We start from the raw sequence: 17530 nt of genomic DNA, 5'->3' as shown, positions 1-17530 counted from the left end.
TAGTGAGCATGCTTGGGAGGGTAGGTAAGGGAAAGGGGGAGAATTACAAAAATATTGATGATGGAATTTATCGATGTCTGCAAGTTAATATGCTGTATTACTTACAATGCCCAATGTTAGATATACTGGCAATGTTAAAATGTTTATAATGTTGAATCATCAATAAAAACAGTTGAAACATAAGTGTCCTAAAACACTGCAACAATTAAAACCAGCTTATATGAACATATATGTGCAAATATACACATAAATGCCAGATGGGTGTACACATGGGTGGGGTACATATTTACACATTGCTTATAGAATACGGTAACTTATCCCTTCAAAGGGACACCACCTTGTAGTGGTGGAGAGGCGTATGTGTTTCAGTGACTCAGAGGACTATGCTGTAGGGTCACCTATATCAGACAGACCTCTGAGAAGAAACCAAAACCTGTGGGAGTCAAGATGGTGTTTGAGGTGGAAGTGCTATGAGAGCTCTTGTGTTGGCATCTGTTTTAAGCCGTTTACTCCCTTTTTGTGCTGGTTACATTGGGGAAGAAGAGAGGACAGATACTTACCTACCCGTGGGTGCAAGGTTCTGTTCTTGAACTGATTCAGACCTTCTTCGAGGTTTCTGGCATCACGCAGGGCTGCCAAGAGACACAACCGGGCCCAGGGCAGAACCGGACCACTGGGCCCAGAGCAGAACCAGACTGCTGCGTGCCACCCCCTTACCTCTTTCTGTCTCTGCCTTCATGCCTGCCTGCTCCCATGGTCTGTCCATTCCTGTCCTTGCCAAGAGTCAGGACTCAGATGATTGCATTAATGCGATATCGTGCTAATGCAATCATCCTTCATGCCTGCCTGAAATTCAATATATCCACTCCATTCTCAAATGAACTTTAGCAGACTTAGGGAGTAGAAATCCAAGAGAGGCGTATGTGTTAGGCGGTGAGAGTCTGCTAGGTACGGATGGGGAGAGGGATCTTGGGGTGATAGTATCTGAGGATCTGAAGGCGATGAAACAGTGTGACAAGGCGGTGGCCGTAGCTAGAAGGTTGCTAGGCTGTATAGAGAGAGGTGTGACCAGCAGAAGAAAAGAGGTGTTGATGCCCCTGTACAAGTCATTGGTGAGGCCCCACCTGGAGTATTGTGTTCAGTTTTGGAGGCCGTATCTTGGTAAGGATGTAAAAAGAATTGAAGCGGTGCAAAGAAAAGCTACGAGGATGGTATGGGATTTGCGTTACAAGACGTATGAGGAGAGACTTGCGGACCTGAACATGTATACCCTGGAGGAAAGGAGGAACAGGGGTGATATGATACAGACGTTCAAATATTTGAAAGGTATTAATCCGCAAACAAACCTTTTCCGGAGATGGGAAGGCGGTAGAACGAGAGGGCATGAAATGAGATTGAAGGGGGGCAGACTCAAGAAGAATGTCAGGAAGTATTTTTTCACGGAGAGGGTGGTGGATGCTTGGAATGCCCTCCTGCGGGAGGTGGTGGAGATGAAAACGGTAACAGAATTCAAACATGCGTGAGATAAACATAAAGGAATCCTGTGCAGAAGGAAGGGATCCTCAAGGGCTTAGCCTAGAATGGGTGGCAGAGCTGGTGGTTGGGAGGCGGGGCTAGTGCTGGGCAGACTTATACAGTCTGTGCCGGGGCTGGTGGTTGGGAGGCGGGACTAGTGCTGGGCAGACTTATACGGTCTGTGCCGGGGCTGGTGGTTGGGCGGCGGGGATAGTGCTGGGCAGACTTATACGGTCTGTGCCAGAGCCGGCGGTGGGAGGCAGGGATAGTGCTGGGCAGACTTATACGGTCTGTGCCAGAGCTGGTGGTGGGAGGCGGGACTGGTAGTTGTGAGGCGAGGATAGTGCTGGGCAGACTTATACAGTCTGTGCCAGAGCTGGTGGTGGGAGGCGGGGATAGGGCTGGCCAGACTTATACGGTCTGTGCCCTGAAGAGGACAGTACAAATAAAAAAGTAGCACATATGAATTTATCTTCTTGGGCAGACTGGATGGACCGTGCAGGTCTTTTTCTGCCGTCATCTTCTATGTTTACTATGTTTACTATCCTGGTCCAGGGCGGCACACAGGAGCAGGAGAGGACAAACCCAGAAGCAGGCAGGCAGGAAGAAGCTTGCCAGTGCTGGGCCTGGGATCCTCTTGGAGGCCGGGCCCAGGGAATTTTGCTCCCCACGCCCCCCTCTCAGTGGCCCTGGCATCATGACCCGTAGATCTGCTACAGTGCCTTCGGAGGGACTGATTTAATGAATTGGGCCTTAGTGCAGAGCGGGTGTCATTAAGCCCAGAAGATAGACTGGTTCCACCAAGGTTGGGAAACAGCTTGTTGGCTTCTGCACTGTCTGTGAGGGGGCAGAAGTTAGTCAGCGTCATTGAGCGGGGAGCCAGTGTGTGGAATGCTCCATTACCCCTGCCCCCCTCCCATGGTGGCTGGAGGAGAGGTTATCGGGGATCAAGGCTTGACACTGCAACAACTTCTGTTGCCACTGGATTGGTTCAGGACAGTATGACACCGCCCTCAGTGGATTAGAAAAACCAGAGGTAGATGCCATATGGGACACCATCAAGATGCTGGACCTGTACCTATAGCAAACTGTGAAGGTATCTTCAAAGTCTGGTTGTTATCCAGGTTAAAGTGGAAATGCAGGGTGTTTAGATCCACCCTGTTAGTAAATTTTTGCCCTGGAACTGGAAATAAATTTGGTGTTATATAATTACTTCAGATATATGTATGAACTAATAAAAAAGGCCCGTTTCTGACACAAATGAAACGGGCGCTAGCAAGGTTTTCCTCGGAGTGTGTATGTTTGTGAGAGTGACTGTTTGAGAGTCAGAGTGAAAGTGTGAGTGTGTGAGAGAGAGAGTGAGTCTGGGTGTGAGTGTGTTTGTGAGAGAGTGTGTGTGTGAGAATGAGAGTGTGTGCAAGTGTGTATGTGAGACACAGTGTGAGAGAGAGAGTGTGTGTGAGACACAGATTCTCTGTGAGAGTGAGTGTATGAGACCAAGCGAGTGTGTGAGTGACTGTGTGGCACATAGAGAGTGAATGTGATACAGTGTGAGATAGAGTGTGTGAGAGTGAGAGTCAGAAAGACATTGTATATGAGAGAGAGAGTGTGAGCCCTGCCCTCCCAATCCATGCCCATCTGTCCCCTGCCCCCTCCATTCATCCTTTTCCAGCAATTCCCCTCTGTCCCTGAGCCCTGCCCTCCCAATCCATGCCCATCCATGCTCCTCTGTCACCTGTCCCCTCCATTCATCCCTATCCAGCAATTCCCCTCTCTCCCTGAGGCCTGCCCTGCAATCCATATCCATCCATGCCCATGTGTCCCCTCCATTCATCCCTATCCAGCAATTCCCCTCTCTCCCTGAGCCCTGCCCTCCCAATCCATGCCCATCCATGCTCATCTGTCCCCTGCCCCCTCCATTCATCCCTTTCCAGCAATTTCCCTCTCTCCCTGAGCCCTGCCCTCCCAATCCATGCCCATCCATGTTCCTCTGTCACCTGCCCCCTCCATTCATCCCTATCCAGCAATTCCCCTCTCTCCCTGAGGCCTGACCTGCAATCCATATCCATCCATGCCCATCTGTCCCCTCCATTCATCCCTATGCAGCAATTCCCCTCTCCCTGAGTCCTGCCCTTCCAATCCATGCCCATCCATGCTCCTCTGTCACCTGGCCCCTCCATTCATCCCTATCCAGCAATTCCCCTCTCTCCCTGAGGCCTGCCCTGCAATCCATATCCATCCATGCCCATTTGTCCCCTCCATTCATCCCTATGCAGCAATTCTCCTCTCCCTGAGTCCTGCCCTTCCAATCCATGCCCATCCATGCTCCTCTGTCACCTGGCCCCTCCATTCATCCCTATCCAGCAATTCCCCTCTCTCCCTGAGGCCTGCCCTGCAATCCATATGCATCCATGCCCATCTGTCCCCTCTATTCATCCCTATCCAGCAATTCCCCTCTCTCCCTGAGTCCTGCCCTCCCAATCCATGCCCATCCATGCTCCTCTGTCCCCTGCTCCCTCCATTCATCCCTTTCCAGCAATTCCCCTCTCTCCTTGAGCCCTGCCCTCCCAATCCATGGCCATCCATGCTCCTCTGTCCCCTGCCGCCTCCATTCATCCTTTTCCAGCAAGTCCCCTCTCTCCCTTCCATGACCCCCCCCCCTCGCATCCATGCTCCTCTCTCTCCCATGTCCCAGCCTGTCCCGCCCTCTTCTCCCCCCCCCCCCTTCGCATCCATGCTGTCGTTTCTCCCCTGGCCTCCCGCTCCCATTGTTCTACTTTACTGGCCACCCTCTTCTCTCCCCCCAACATCCGTGTTTGTTTTTTTTCTTCTTTTTAAATTTACCTCCATGGCGGTTCCGGCAGCGAAGCGTCAGGGAAGGAGGCGGCGCTCCCGACGTCTAGCCTTCCCTTCGCTGTGTTCCGCCTTCTTTTGACGTCATCCTTGACGTCAGAAGAAGGCAGAACACAGCGAAGGGAAGGCTAGACGTCGGGAGCGCCGCCTCCTTCCCTGACGCTTCGCTGCCGAGCGATGCGATTGGTTGAGTGTCATTGCTCCGCCCTCGACGTCATCACGATTGACGCGTGGGCGGGGCAGACACAAAGCGATCTCACCCCCTTCACTTTTAGAATGTTGGGTAAGTGAGGCTTCATTAGAACGTTGGAGGTGCGTTTTATATAGAGAGATAATTTCTGGGTTCTAATGTTTGTATTTTTTCCGGATTTTTCTTTTGTGACCCCATGGCGCCGTTAAGGACTTTTGGGGGGAATTCTGCCCAAGAGTCTTGTCAATGGTGGCATCTTTGATTTGTTAAAATGTTATGTTTTATGTCATGTGATGATTTGTTCTTTTTTGAACCTAAGCAATTGTTGGAACTTTTGGTGGCTTGGGAGGGTGGTCTGACTGCGATGGTATTTCCCTTTGGTTAGCATGTATTCTGGCTATCACCGTATAGGATTTCTCTGCCTTATGTTAGGGGATTTTTTTTCTATATTTTTACTTCCTGTGATTCCAGCACTATTGTGGACTAATGAATGATGTTTATTTCCTCTATTAAGGAGGTTCCTGTATCTCTGTGTCTTTTTCCGATTTCTTTTTCAAGTACATGCTTGAATGTTGTGTTGAAATTCCAAAATAAAAATAAAAAAAAAAGAATCCTGTAACTTACATGCACATCTCCCAAAACTAGGTGCCATCATTTAAGGCAGTGATGATGATGATTATTATTATTATTAGCAGTGATGAAGATATACCCAGTTATACAGGTATTCAATAAAGGAAAATAGGCATCTACTTTTCTTTATAGAATTTGTGCCTTTATATAAGTGCACAATTAACCTCATGTGGCCACCATCAATCTGTCCACACTTACCCAGTTGGTTGGTAGTCAACTGGCTGTAATTAGCAATTGAGACTTTAAGGCATGGGTGGGCAACCTCAGTCCTCGAGGGCCGGAACCCAGGCGGGTTTTCAGAATTTCCACAATGAATATGCATGAGATAAATTTGCATACAACGGAGGCAGAGCAGGCATACAGATTTCATGCATATTGTAAGGCCTCCACCACCGGGAGACTCTTGGAAAGTCTCCTGCACCGAGAGACTCTTGAGTCCCTCGGCCCTTTAGTTGAGCTGTGTGATGTAATCCACTGCTAAAGAGCACAGGGCAATCCACAAGGTCAGATCATTATACTTTATTGTAATCCCTTGGTGTCAACCGCTCCTCCAAAGGTAGTTCCCACCACTGCATTTCTCAAGAAGCATAGCAGTTCAACCGCATAGTATTGAAAACAAAACAGAAAAAAACCCAAAAGGTTCCAAAATCTCAGCAGTTCATATAAAGCAGCTATGCAAAGCAATTCTTCAAACAAAGTAGCTCAAAAAGGGTAGTAGTAACATAGTACATGACGGCAGAAAAAGACCTGCAATGGTCCATCCAGTCTGCCAAACAAGATAAATTCATATGTGTATACCTTACCTTGATTTGTACTTGCCTTTTTCAGGGCACAGACCATACAAGTCTGCCCAGCAGTATTTCCCGCCTCCCAACCACCAGTCCCGCCTCCCATCACCGGCTCTGGCACGGACCATATAAGTCTGCCCTCCACTATCCTCGCCTCCCAACCACCAACCTCTCTTCCCCCACCTGCTCCGCCACCCAATTTCGGCTAAGCTTCTGAGGATCCATTCCTGCTGCACAGGATTCCTTTATGCACATCCCACGCATGTTTGAATTCCGTTACCGTTTTCATCTCCACCACCTCCCGTGGGAGGGCATTCCAAGCATCCACCACCCTCTCCGTGAAAAAATACTTCCTGACATCCTTGCCCCCCTTCAATCTCATTTCATGTCCTCTCGTTCTACCGCCTTCCCGTCTCCGGAAAAGATTTTTTTGCGGATTAATACCTTTCAAGTATTTGAACGTCTGTATCATATCACCCCTGTTCCTCCTTTCCTCCAGGGTATACATGTTCAGGTCAGCAAGTCTTTGGTCATACGTCTTGGAACGCAGGGGCTGCTGGGAATTGTAGTCTTTTCCTTTTCTCCAATCCTCCAGGGGAAAAGACTCCTTCCTTTCTCTACCCAGTCTCCCTCCCTCTCGAGCCTCCTAATTCCTCCATGTGCCTTCATTCTTCCTCTCACCCTCATATTCCTCACAATATACATTGGGGAAATCCTGAAAACCCAGTTGGGTTGCAGCCCTCGAGGCCGAGGCTGCATGCTGACTGAATCTAGTGCTGATAATTAGCAACACTAAACTGAATGATGCCACTGACTGCACAGACCACCATGGTTACTGCCAGTGTACTCCGGGGCAGAGCCGGGAATTGTCTAGATACCGCTAATATTCAGTGCCAGTACTCGAACAGCAATCCAGGCAGTAGAACCATATATATATATATATAGCATAAAAATCAAAACGAGTGTGGAATCGTAAAATATCCAAATCTACAAAAAAAAAGTTCCACTCCAAAAAAAGAATATATGTCAAAAACAGTCAAAACAACTATAATATCATCCAAAAAATTAGGAAGGAAAAGCCTCAAAGAGCTCCAAGTCTAAACGACTTATAGAGCAGTATCGATCAAAATGATCTACTCTTCACCATTGGCAAAAACTTTCCATTTAATACAATGCAGTGGTGTACCAAGGGGGGGGGGCGGTCCGCCCCGGGTGCACGCCACTGGGGGGGTGCCGCGCGCCGGTCAGCTTCCTTCGTTTCCATGCTCCCTCTGCCCCGGAACAGGAAGTAACCTGTTCTGGGGCAGAGGGAGCATGGAAATGAAGGAAGCTGACCGGCGCGCAGCACCCCCCCCCCCCCTCAGCGGCATGCACCCGGGGGGGGGTCGCACTGCACTGGGGGGGAGGGGGGGCGCTGCACCCAGGGGACGGGGTGCATCGGCAATCCGCCCCGGGTGTCAGCCCCCCTAGGAACGCCACTGATACAATGTCCAAAATAATAACACCCTAAAAGTGTCCAACTTAAATATTGTCAAGCTTCAACAGTGTCTAATGAAGATAGTGCAGTAATTCATTTATAGCACGCACACTTATCTTAAATTAGATATATTCTCTTTTGGAGTGGGACATTTTTTGTAGATTTTCATATATATAGCAGTCCTAACTTCCTCCGATCGCTATCAGAGTACCAGCAGCGCCAGACTCGGTTATCCACTGCTAGTAAATTCAAGTTCAATTTATTTATTTATTTATTGCATTTGTATCCCACATTTTCCCACCTCTTTGCAGGCTCAATGTGGCTTACAATACATCATGAAGAGTGGAAATATATAATTTATTTGATATACTGCAAAATGTTCAAAATAGAAACCTAAGCGGTTTACAATATATAAATGAATTAGGGGAAAAGAAAGGGGACAACACAAAAATAACATAACACAAGACTGGACTACAAAAGGGAAACGGAAGAAGGAAAGGTATATTGTAAAAGAAAAAGAGGGGGGAAAAACAACAGGAAGTCAGGTGCTGACTGCTCACCTGGTAAGGCCAGAAACATAGAAAAGGTTTCTGAAATCAAGTATCCATAGAAGGAAAAGCAGGATATGTGCCGACACACAATATCCAGGTCTAAGTCAGCCAGCGGCAGCCAGTATTTTAAAAAATGATGACCACCGTGAGCTGAATGTTGACCTATAAGATTTCTGTGTCATTTGTCACATAGCATGTTTTTTGTTAAGGGGAATTAGGTAAGAATTACAATCCACTTGCATTCCTGCCTGTGACAGCTGAACAGTGGATTTTTTCTAGCAAAAAAGGTGTCCGTACTCAAATGCCAGGCCACCCTTCAGGGCTGAGGTGATCACTGAGGGACCCACCCCACAATAGCCAGGCCCCCTGCAACCAAGGCAGAATTGTTGTGTAGAGCCTGAGCACATTCATTAAAACTTGGGGACCAAAAGTCAATTTTAGCAGACAATGGAAAAGGTGCCGGTACTCAGTACCCCCAAGTACCCCTCAAAAAAAGCCCTGCAGCTGAATAACTTTACTGTGTAGATCTGGCAAACATGGTTAAGGAGGAGAATGAGTGAAGTAGAAAACTGCTGGAATGCAGCCAAACACATACTCTTAATATGCAGTCACTTCCTGCTTTGTTTTACAACTTTACAGTCCCAGGCAAGAGATTACAGGTCCAGAAGTGCTGCAAGTGGTTATGTCCAAATCTGAGTAGTTGTGAAAACAGCAAGATTTTGAAGTCAGCTGTGGGAAGTTGTTGACTCACTCACTTGCCTTTTCTTGAAGAAAGCTGTAGCACCGAGAAGAAAACTGTTCTTTTTTTTTTTAACAGCTTCTTTAGTAGAGTGGAAACATCTATGGAAGCACAGGCACAACCCGATCAACCTGCCAGGTAGGTACTGGGTGAGTGTTGTTCATGCATTTGTGAATGTGTGTTGCAGTTTTTAGCACCTGTACCTCAAGCTGCATCTTTGCCATGTTCTCTCTAAAATTTCCAAGTGCAATTTGCAGGGATGGACTGCTGTAGTGCACATTATTTTCTAGTCAGCCATATGCTGTTTGTAAACATCTCCCACCTCTCTGACAGGCTGATTCTCAAAACCTACCACCCTCCTCGGTAAGGCCAATTAGCACAGGAATGGCATGCATACAAATCTGTTCAGAATGCTTAGAGGGCATTTGTACAGGAAACAACATGCATGGCAGATGTGGCCACAAATTGTATTTAAATGTAGTCAAATGTATGTTAATGATGTCACTTGCTATGCCTTTCCAATGCTCAGAGAACAGCACACAAACAGACCCTGCTCTTAGCACTGGAAAAATTTGAAGAGAGGATTTCTTTTGATTTCCAGTTCAAGTAGAGAGGTGTGGTAGCCGTGTTAGTCAACTCTTAAAGGTTATCAATAGAAATCAAACAAAATAAAACATGGAAAAGAAAATAAGATGATACCTTTTTTATTGGACATAACTTAATACATTTCTTGATTAGCTTTCAAATGTATTAAGTTATGTCCAATAAAAAAGGTATCATCTTATTTTCTTTTCCATGTTTTATTTTGTTTGATTTCTATTGATTTCCAGTTCAAAATCTGCCAGTTTTGATTTCTTTTGGAAGCGAAGGAAACCTGTAAGCGCCAGTACTGAGAAAGAAATATGTGCGAGTTCAAGCAAACCTGAACGTGAAACCACACATTGGCGCCTGTTTTCTGTTCTTAAATATAAGTCTTCCAAGTAAAAAAAAAATTGAAATGTTTATATTTAAAGGCGCAGAAGAGTGTTGCTGATGTGTGCTTCACGGTCAGGTTTGTCTGGCGCATCCGCACCAGAGCTGTGCTTACTAACTCTTCTACTTATCTGCCAAGCATGTTCTTCCCCCTTGCTTTCACTTTTACAGCGCACATATAATTTGAATATCATTTCCTTTGAGCATTTGAGGGCTATTTGTCTGCGCTCCTCCGGTGGTATTAGGTCTGCACTGTTGGCTTTACCCTGGGAGTTCTGAGAATCAGTCTGTGAGAGCTGTTTCCATGGAAGTGCTGCCACCACCAGGGACCCAAGCACTGAGCTCTGTCTTTCTCCCTTATTCTCTTCTGGGTTTCCTTCTTTCTTACTTTTATGCCATCTCTTCTCTCCTCACCCCTCCCTAGCCTTCCCCCCCTCCCCCCCCCCCCCCCCCCCCCCCCCCCCCGCATCTTTCAGCTTTCTCACCTACTTAATTTTTCTCTCTCCAGTGTTTATTTCTTTCCTGTCTTCCTTCATTTCCACTTCCACCTCACCCTTCACCCATGTGATGCCTCCTCTCCCATCCTTATGAGTTGCCTCCACAAATCCTTAATTTCTCTCTTTTCCAGAATTCACCCTCCTGCCTCTCTCACATCTTCCCAAGCATCCATCCCCTTGCCTTTTACCCCTATCATTTACTCTCTGCTCTCACCATTTCTTCTCCAGCCTCTACTTACTGCATCTTCACTGCCCTCTTTCACCAGAATCTGCCATCTGCTTATTTCCTTTCCTCAGCTTCTGCTCCCCCTACCATTTGTCCCCTACAAACTTTGAAGTTGCTTGTGATCAGAGCCAGTTTAAATTAACGTATGGCGAGTGTTCCAGAAAATTGATTAATTTATGTAGATCTTCTTACCACCCACTACTGCAGCAAATACCTTGGCTGGTGGGGGTCCCCAAACCCTGCCAGCTGAAGCCTTGTCCAGCGCCGGTCTCCGGCACCGCTGCATTGCCTACCCTGCTCTCTCTTCCCCTCACGTCCTGCATGCTCCTTTTAGTGAAATTGAAAACCAAATATCAAAATCAGGGACCCAGAGGAAATTGGGGGGGGGGGGGGGAGCAGGCCCCCATCATCCCACGTAGCTATGCCACTGTTTGGAAGAGCATTAAAAACGTTGTTTAGTGAAAATTATATCTGTAAGAGTAAATGAGATTAAGAGTTAGAATTACACTTATTAATTTATTGTATTCTTCCTTGATTGAAGGAATTTAATTTGTTATCTGCTTAGAATCTTTTTGAATATAGCGGAATATAAGAACACGTATTGTATAAACATTAAGAAAGCAAGGCAGTCACCTAGGATGGCAGCTTCTTGGGGATCGGAAAAAGCATCTGCAGTCAAAGCAAAACCTGACACCCACACAAACATAGTTTCATAGTTTATCTGTACATTTGTTATGCCATCAAATCATCCTTGGACATCCAGACAGTTCACAGTCCTAAGTGGAGGAATAGCCTACTGAATGGAGGAGTAGCCTAATGGTTAATGCAGCAGGCTTTGATCCTGGCAACCTGAGTTCAATTCCCACTGCAGCTCCTTGTGACCTCGGGTAAGTCACTAAACCCTCTATTGCCCCAGGTACAAAAACTTAGATTGTGAGCCCTCTAGGGACAGGAAAAAGTACCTGCATGTAATGTGTACAGCACTGTGTACAACTAGCAGTGCTACAGAAATGATTAGTAGTAGTATGCAATCTGAAAGACATCAGACAGACAAATAGGACTGGATTCAATAAATGGCACTCAAAAGTCAGTTCCTCAAAAAGATTGGCACTAAGCACAATTCTATAAAGGGCACATTTTATAGAATTGCACTTAGCACCAATTCCATGCTGAACTTTTAGGCTCTAGACTTCCATGTGGCAAACCAGGTATAAATACTGATGCTAAACTTGGGAGCGCTCAGGCCAAATTCTGTAAATCCCACATGTAACTTTTTGGAATGCCCTCAACACGCCCCTGGCCATGCTCCCTTTTCGGATATGCCCTATAAAAGTTAGGCAACAAGCCTTATAGAATAGTATGCAGCCAAATGTGCATGCAAATCCTAATTGAAGCCAATAAATGATTGTTAGCACACAATTATTGCTAGTTAAGAGCTTTTTATTCAATTAAATTATGTGCACATCTTGGGCATGCAAATTTGGGCACCATATATAGAATCCAGGGGACAATGTACACAATATAGGAGAACCGGAAGGAAGGGGAACATAAAAGTGGAGGAGTGGAGGAGGAGGAGTGGCCTAGTGGTTAGAGCACTGGGCTTGCAATCCAGAGGCGGCCAGCTCAAACCCCACCACTGCTCCTTGTGATCTTGAGCAAGTCACTTAACCCTCCATTGCCTCAGGTGCAAACTTAGATCATGAGCCCTCCTGGGACAGAGAAATATCCAGTGAACCTGAATGTAACTCACCTTGAGCTACTACTGAAAAAGGTGTGAGCAAAATCTAAATAATAATAAAAGCAGCATAACAATAAGTCACCTTAATATAACAATGATACAAATATTAAAGAACACATTACAAGGTTACTCTATAAGTAAGGTGAAGGCTTTTATGAACAGCCAGGTTTTAAGTGCTGTTTTAAACCTAGAAAGTAGACAGATGGAAGGTCATTCCAAAGAGATGGTCTCTAATATGGGATACTGAAGTACAAAAAGAGCATATGATTGAAAACAAAGCTATACAAAGCTTCAGCTATAGGATCTTTCTCTAACAACAAAGAAACAAATAACCCAGATTCGGTACCAGAAAAAAAAATATTTAAAAATTAACCCTGAACCTGTGCAGTTGCCAGTTTGGTCATGTGTTAGGCAGAGGCATTTTAAAGGAAGACTGAGGAGTCCAAGGGCAGCTGATCATCATCCTCCTCCTCTTGCCACAGATGACTTTGGCTCTCTGTAACCCTGGGAAAAGTCAGGAAGTGCCAGGCCCAGAGATCAAGGTGATGCAACGCAAATTGTCAGGTGATGAATAAATATTTTGGCACTCAGTGATGATTCCTGTGGAACATGATTGCATCTATGACTGACTCCTTGTATTGTTCTGACAAGCCAGAGTGGTCAACAACTGCACCAGCCATCGGGTTCTGTGCAGGCTGATGTGAAGTTTATGTGATAGTCGGAAAAATAGAGTACAGCATCGCTAGGATTTTGTAAAGACTTATAGATTATGTTTTTATAGTAGACCTTTCAGATCAGTGGGACTGAGGAATAACCCAGAGGCTGGTCCACAAAACATTTCAGTGGGGTTTGGGTGGCAAAAACTGCATAACTCTCCCAAAAAGCCTATCCCAATGCATCCAAACTAAAAAAAAATAAATAAATAAATGAAAAAAGGGCCCCCTAATGGCAGGCTTTAATAATAAAATGTAATATTAGATAGGCATAGTAAAATCATAGGGGAAAATGTAGCAGGGAGGCTGTTCTGAATTATAATACAATTTCCATTTATTGGATTCTCCAAAAAACAGTGAGGCAAATCTATATATATAAAACTCACCCTCAACGTTCTATTTACACTGACGTCACTGAAGCCAGGTTCGTAAGTTCGAAGCTCTGAAGCCACACAAAATCATAGTCTGTGGGCCCCGCCCTCGCGTCAAACGTTATGACGTTGAGGGCGGAGCACATTCTCAGCTCCAACGTTGTACTGCACTGTAGCTCTCGCACGGAGGCTACAGGGGGGCCGGCGACACACGGAGACACAGGGACGGAGGGGAGCCTTGCTAGCGCCCGTTTCATTGCGATTTGAAACGGGCCTTCGTTACTAGTAGTCCATAAGAACCCAATAGTTGCAAAAAGTTTGAATGGATTTATCTTTCTTGATCTCCTCTGCACAGTCACTGCTCTCTATCCTCATACATCTTTCACACCTCTTGATAGATTGGAAAGCTCCTTATTCCTCTGTAATGTGCCAGTTGTCTCTTCTAGGGTTGTCTGCATCCTCTCTCCTCTTTATCAGTCCTTGACCTTTACACTAGATAGGGTAACCCCTGTACCCTATTCCTATTCTTCTCTCTCAGTGGCAAGCAGATCTTTTGTGCTCAAAACACACTTCTTTCCACCACATTTCAGAGCTCCCCTCCTCCCCCACACATACACCCCATAGGATTAACTTTACTATGTCACATTGATGGGGGCCATGCAGAAGCACCATTTGCTGAGAGGGGGGTGGACTTCCAGTGGCTGTGTGGCTGTCCAAGGCAGTTAGAACATAAGAGTAGCCATACTAGGTCAGACCGATGGTCCATCTAGCCCAGTATCCTGCTTCCAGCAGTGGCCAATCCAGGTCACAAGTACCTGGCAGAAACCCAGTCAGTAGCAACATTCCATGCCTGCTGTGTCTATTGCAAAATGTGTCCCCAGCTTCAAATGTGCTGCTTTTCATGTCAGAACAGACGCACCCTCTGTATGAGTATCTATGGTCCAAGAATGTGTCAAGCCCCCATACTCACTGTACTATGTGTTATTTATAGACACGCATAATTTGGGGATAATTTTATGAGGCTTCTTCCACTTGTAAAGCCTGTTTTACATATGAAAAAGGGTTGTTATAAAATTGTGTGACCGCATATGTGTGAAAAATGTATGTGCCTACTTATACATGATCCGCACATAGGTGTTCCATGGAGTGGAGGCCGAGTTGCAATGTACATGTATATTTTATAGAACACACAGGTACATGTGTAGAGTACATGCATACATTGACACTTTTTACACAGCAGGTGTAAGTTTGTGCAAAGGCATTTTGTGCCCTATTGGGCCTAGTTCTGGAAGTCTACTTTAATATGTACCTTTATCTTTCAAATACTACATGGCACAGCTTCAGACTATGTGGTACCATTAATAAACTTACCCCAAAGAAACACTAAATATGAGGCAAGAAACTATCTCAGACTACACCTGCCAAATTGCAAAAAAGTGATCTACAAAACTGTCCACTCTGCAGACTTCACTTACCTAGGAACCAAACGGTGGAAACTCCTTACCACCCAAAATAAGAAATATACAGGAATATACTAGATTCCGCAAAATCCTCAAATCGTATGCTACTGATTCGGTTTCTGCCAGGTACCTGTGACCTGGATTGACCACTGCTGGAGTATCCAATACTGTTTTTGTAAGCCACATTGAACTCAAACTTCTTTGGGATAATGTGGGATATAAATGTCATAAATTAATAAATACTTTAGTAATATGCCCGTTTTGTACTTTTCACATAAGTATCCTATTATAAAATCAAGCACTTTATTTCTATTGCATAGTTATGTTTTTATATGTATCTTTAGAGCTTCCTCATGCCTTTCTTCAGGTTCTCTATTCTCCCTCTTGCTTCTTCTTCTCCCCCCCCCCCCCCCCTCCCCATTCATTTTGCTATTTGAACAAATAAAGCTTATCTTTATGCCCAGTGTTCTCTTACACCCCTGCTCTACAGGTTATTAATAATTTACCAGACTGAATCACTCACTCAGCAGGAATTATTTATTGTGAGAACACAAAAGTTTCAGATGCTTCAAGTGATAGGACCACGATGTTTAAGGCCATTCTGAGAGCCTGCAAATAGGAAGTATATTTCAAAGGCCCACAAGACAAAAACAAAGCCTGCTTTTGATGAGTGAATTTTTCATTCACTACGATTGTGATGTGCAGTATTTTTACTTATTAAAGGAAAAAGAACAACAACAACAACAAAGTCCTTTTGGTCTCATTGTGGCACTTTAGGAAGAAATGGGGCTTTTGTACTGTGCTAGCTGGTTCCATGTACCCAGGAACAGGCTCAGCCATTTTTGGGTTTTCTCCATTTCATCTTGAGGCTTTTAATTCCAGTTTCTCTTAAAAAAAAAACAAAAAACAGCAGAGTTTACAAAAAGAAGAAGGAAGTGGCCTAGTGGTTAGAGCACTTCACTGGCTCCCTATCCGTTTCCGCATTCAATTCAAACTTCTCTTACTGACCTATAAGTGCATTCAGTCTACCGCTCCCCAGTACCTCTCCACTCTTGTCTCTCCCTACACCCGCCCTCGGGTACTCCGTTCTGTGGATAAATCTCTCGTCTGTTCCCTTCTCCTCTACTGCTAATTCCAGACTCCGTTCCTTTTATTTCACTGCACCTCATGCCTGGAATAGAATTCCCGAGCCTGTATGTCTAGCCCCGTCCTTGGGCGTTTTCAAATCCAGGCTAAAAGCCCACCTCTTTAACACTGCTTTTGACTCCTAACCACTACTCACTTGCCCTATACCCTTTTATCCCCACCTCTTTAATTCCCTTACCTCTTAATTGTTCTGTTTTGTCTGTCCTATTTAGATTGTAAGCTCTTTGAGCAGGGACTGTCTTTTTCTTGTTTGGTGTACAGTGCTGCGTATGCCTTGTAGCGCTATAGAAGTGATAAGTGTAGAGCAATGGGATGAGAAGCTGGGAAACTAGCACTGAAATCTCGCTTTCTCATTTCCACTCTTTAACATAACCTTCAGCAAGTCATGTTATCTCAGGTATCCATTCAGGAAGTGTTATAAAGGATTTTTTGTGCATAAAGGCCTTTTTATGCACACAAAAAGGACTTTTATTTGTTTACTGCCTTTCAGAGGAAATTACAGCAAGAACAATCTAGAAATAGGTGATAGACAGTATCAACAGAAAAATAGTCAAATAACAGTATATATTATAGCATATAGAATGCTACTTACAATACCAAATGAAAAGAAGTAAAACAAACGTTCCACAAGTAGATATAAAGAAAAACAGAAAGAGTGGAAGGCACCAAAACAACGAGCCAGGATGACAAAAAGGCTCAGTTTATTCAGAAATTAAAACATTTGCAAAAAAGAAAAAAACAGTTTTCTAGGGGAATAACACAAAAAGTCTTCTACAGCGGTATACAGGAGATATTTCAAGGAAAGGAAACCCAATGTTGCAGTATTTCAGCAAAGTATGCCTTTATCATTGGTCCTTATGAAAAACATGAGTCAAAAACAATTAGCACTCTACTTACAATGTCAACATGAGGGGTTGCGTACATAAAAATATGCACGGTGTCAAAAAGGCATGCACTTTTATGTGATCCATAAGTAAGTATGTTCTGAGGCTGAGTTTGGATGGGACACATGTAGAGTCATGATTTAAACATGCTTTTTAAATATGCACATATACATATACTTTATGAGTTTATTTATTTATTTAGATTTTGCTCACACCTTTTTCAGTAGTAGCTCAAGGTGAGTTACATTCAGGTACTCTGGATATTTCTCTGTCCCAGGAGGGCTCACAATCTAAGTTTGTACCTGTGGCAATGGAGGGTTAAGTGACTTGCCCAAGATCACAAGGAGCAGCAGTAGGATTTGAAGGGCCACCTCTGGATTGCAAGCCCAGTGCTCTAACCACTTAGCCATTCCTCCACATTTCTGACTGCTTCCAAGCAGGTCTAAACGTCTGCAGCTTCAGTCTAGCTGCAATTTCTGCTGGTTTGACCCTAGTGTTTTGTAAAGACACTGTGGCACCTACTTGTCATAAAATAGATATGGTAAAAATAGTCACCTGCTTGCCCTGCACAATTAAGCAACATGTTATAAAATTACAATCCCTGATGTCAATCTCTTTGAGGAAGAAGCTAATCATAATCGTGCAGTGCTGCATACCTCCAATAGTGCCATAAAAATAGTAAGGATTATTATAAGCAGGGCTGTGGAGTCGGTACGCCACACCTTCAGCTCTGATTCCAACTCCGTTACTCATATTTTGTCATTTAATTATTTGTTCTGG

General features: G+C 44.8%; 1 protein-coding gene across 1 annotated transcript in view; it reads left to right on the top strand.

The window, feature by feature from the left end:
- LOC115481940 (interleukin-18-like) overlaps window positions 1-17530 on the top strand; it is a 101437-nt gene that overhangs the window by 36702 nt on the left and 47205 nt on the right. The window contains exon 2 of the mRNA XM_030221425.1: window positions 8822-8881. Within this exon, the coding sequence (XP_030077285.1) occupies window positions 8847-8881 (35 nt within the window). The 5' untranslated portion in view covers window positions 8822-8846. The remainder of the gene's footprint in view (window positions 1-8821; window positions 8882-17530) is intronic.

Source organism: Microcaecilia unicolor, chromosome 12 (genome assembly GCF_901765095.1).
Source record: "Microcaecilia unicolor chromosome 12, aMicUni1.1, whole genome shotgun sequence".
NCBI lineage: Eukaryota > Metazoa > Chordata > Amphibia > Gymnophiona > Siphonopidae > Microcaecilia > Microcaecilia unicolor.
Note: the sequence above shows the minus strand (reverse complement) of the source record. Positions and strands in the feature narration are given on the sequence as shown.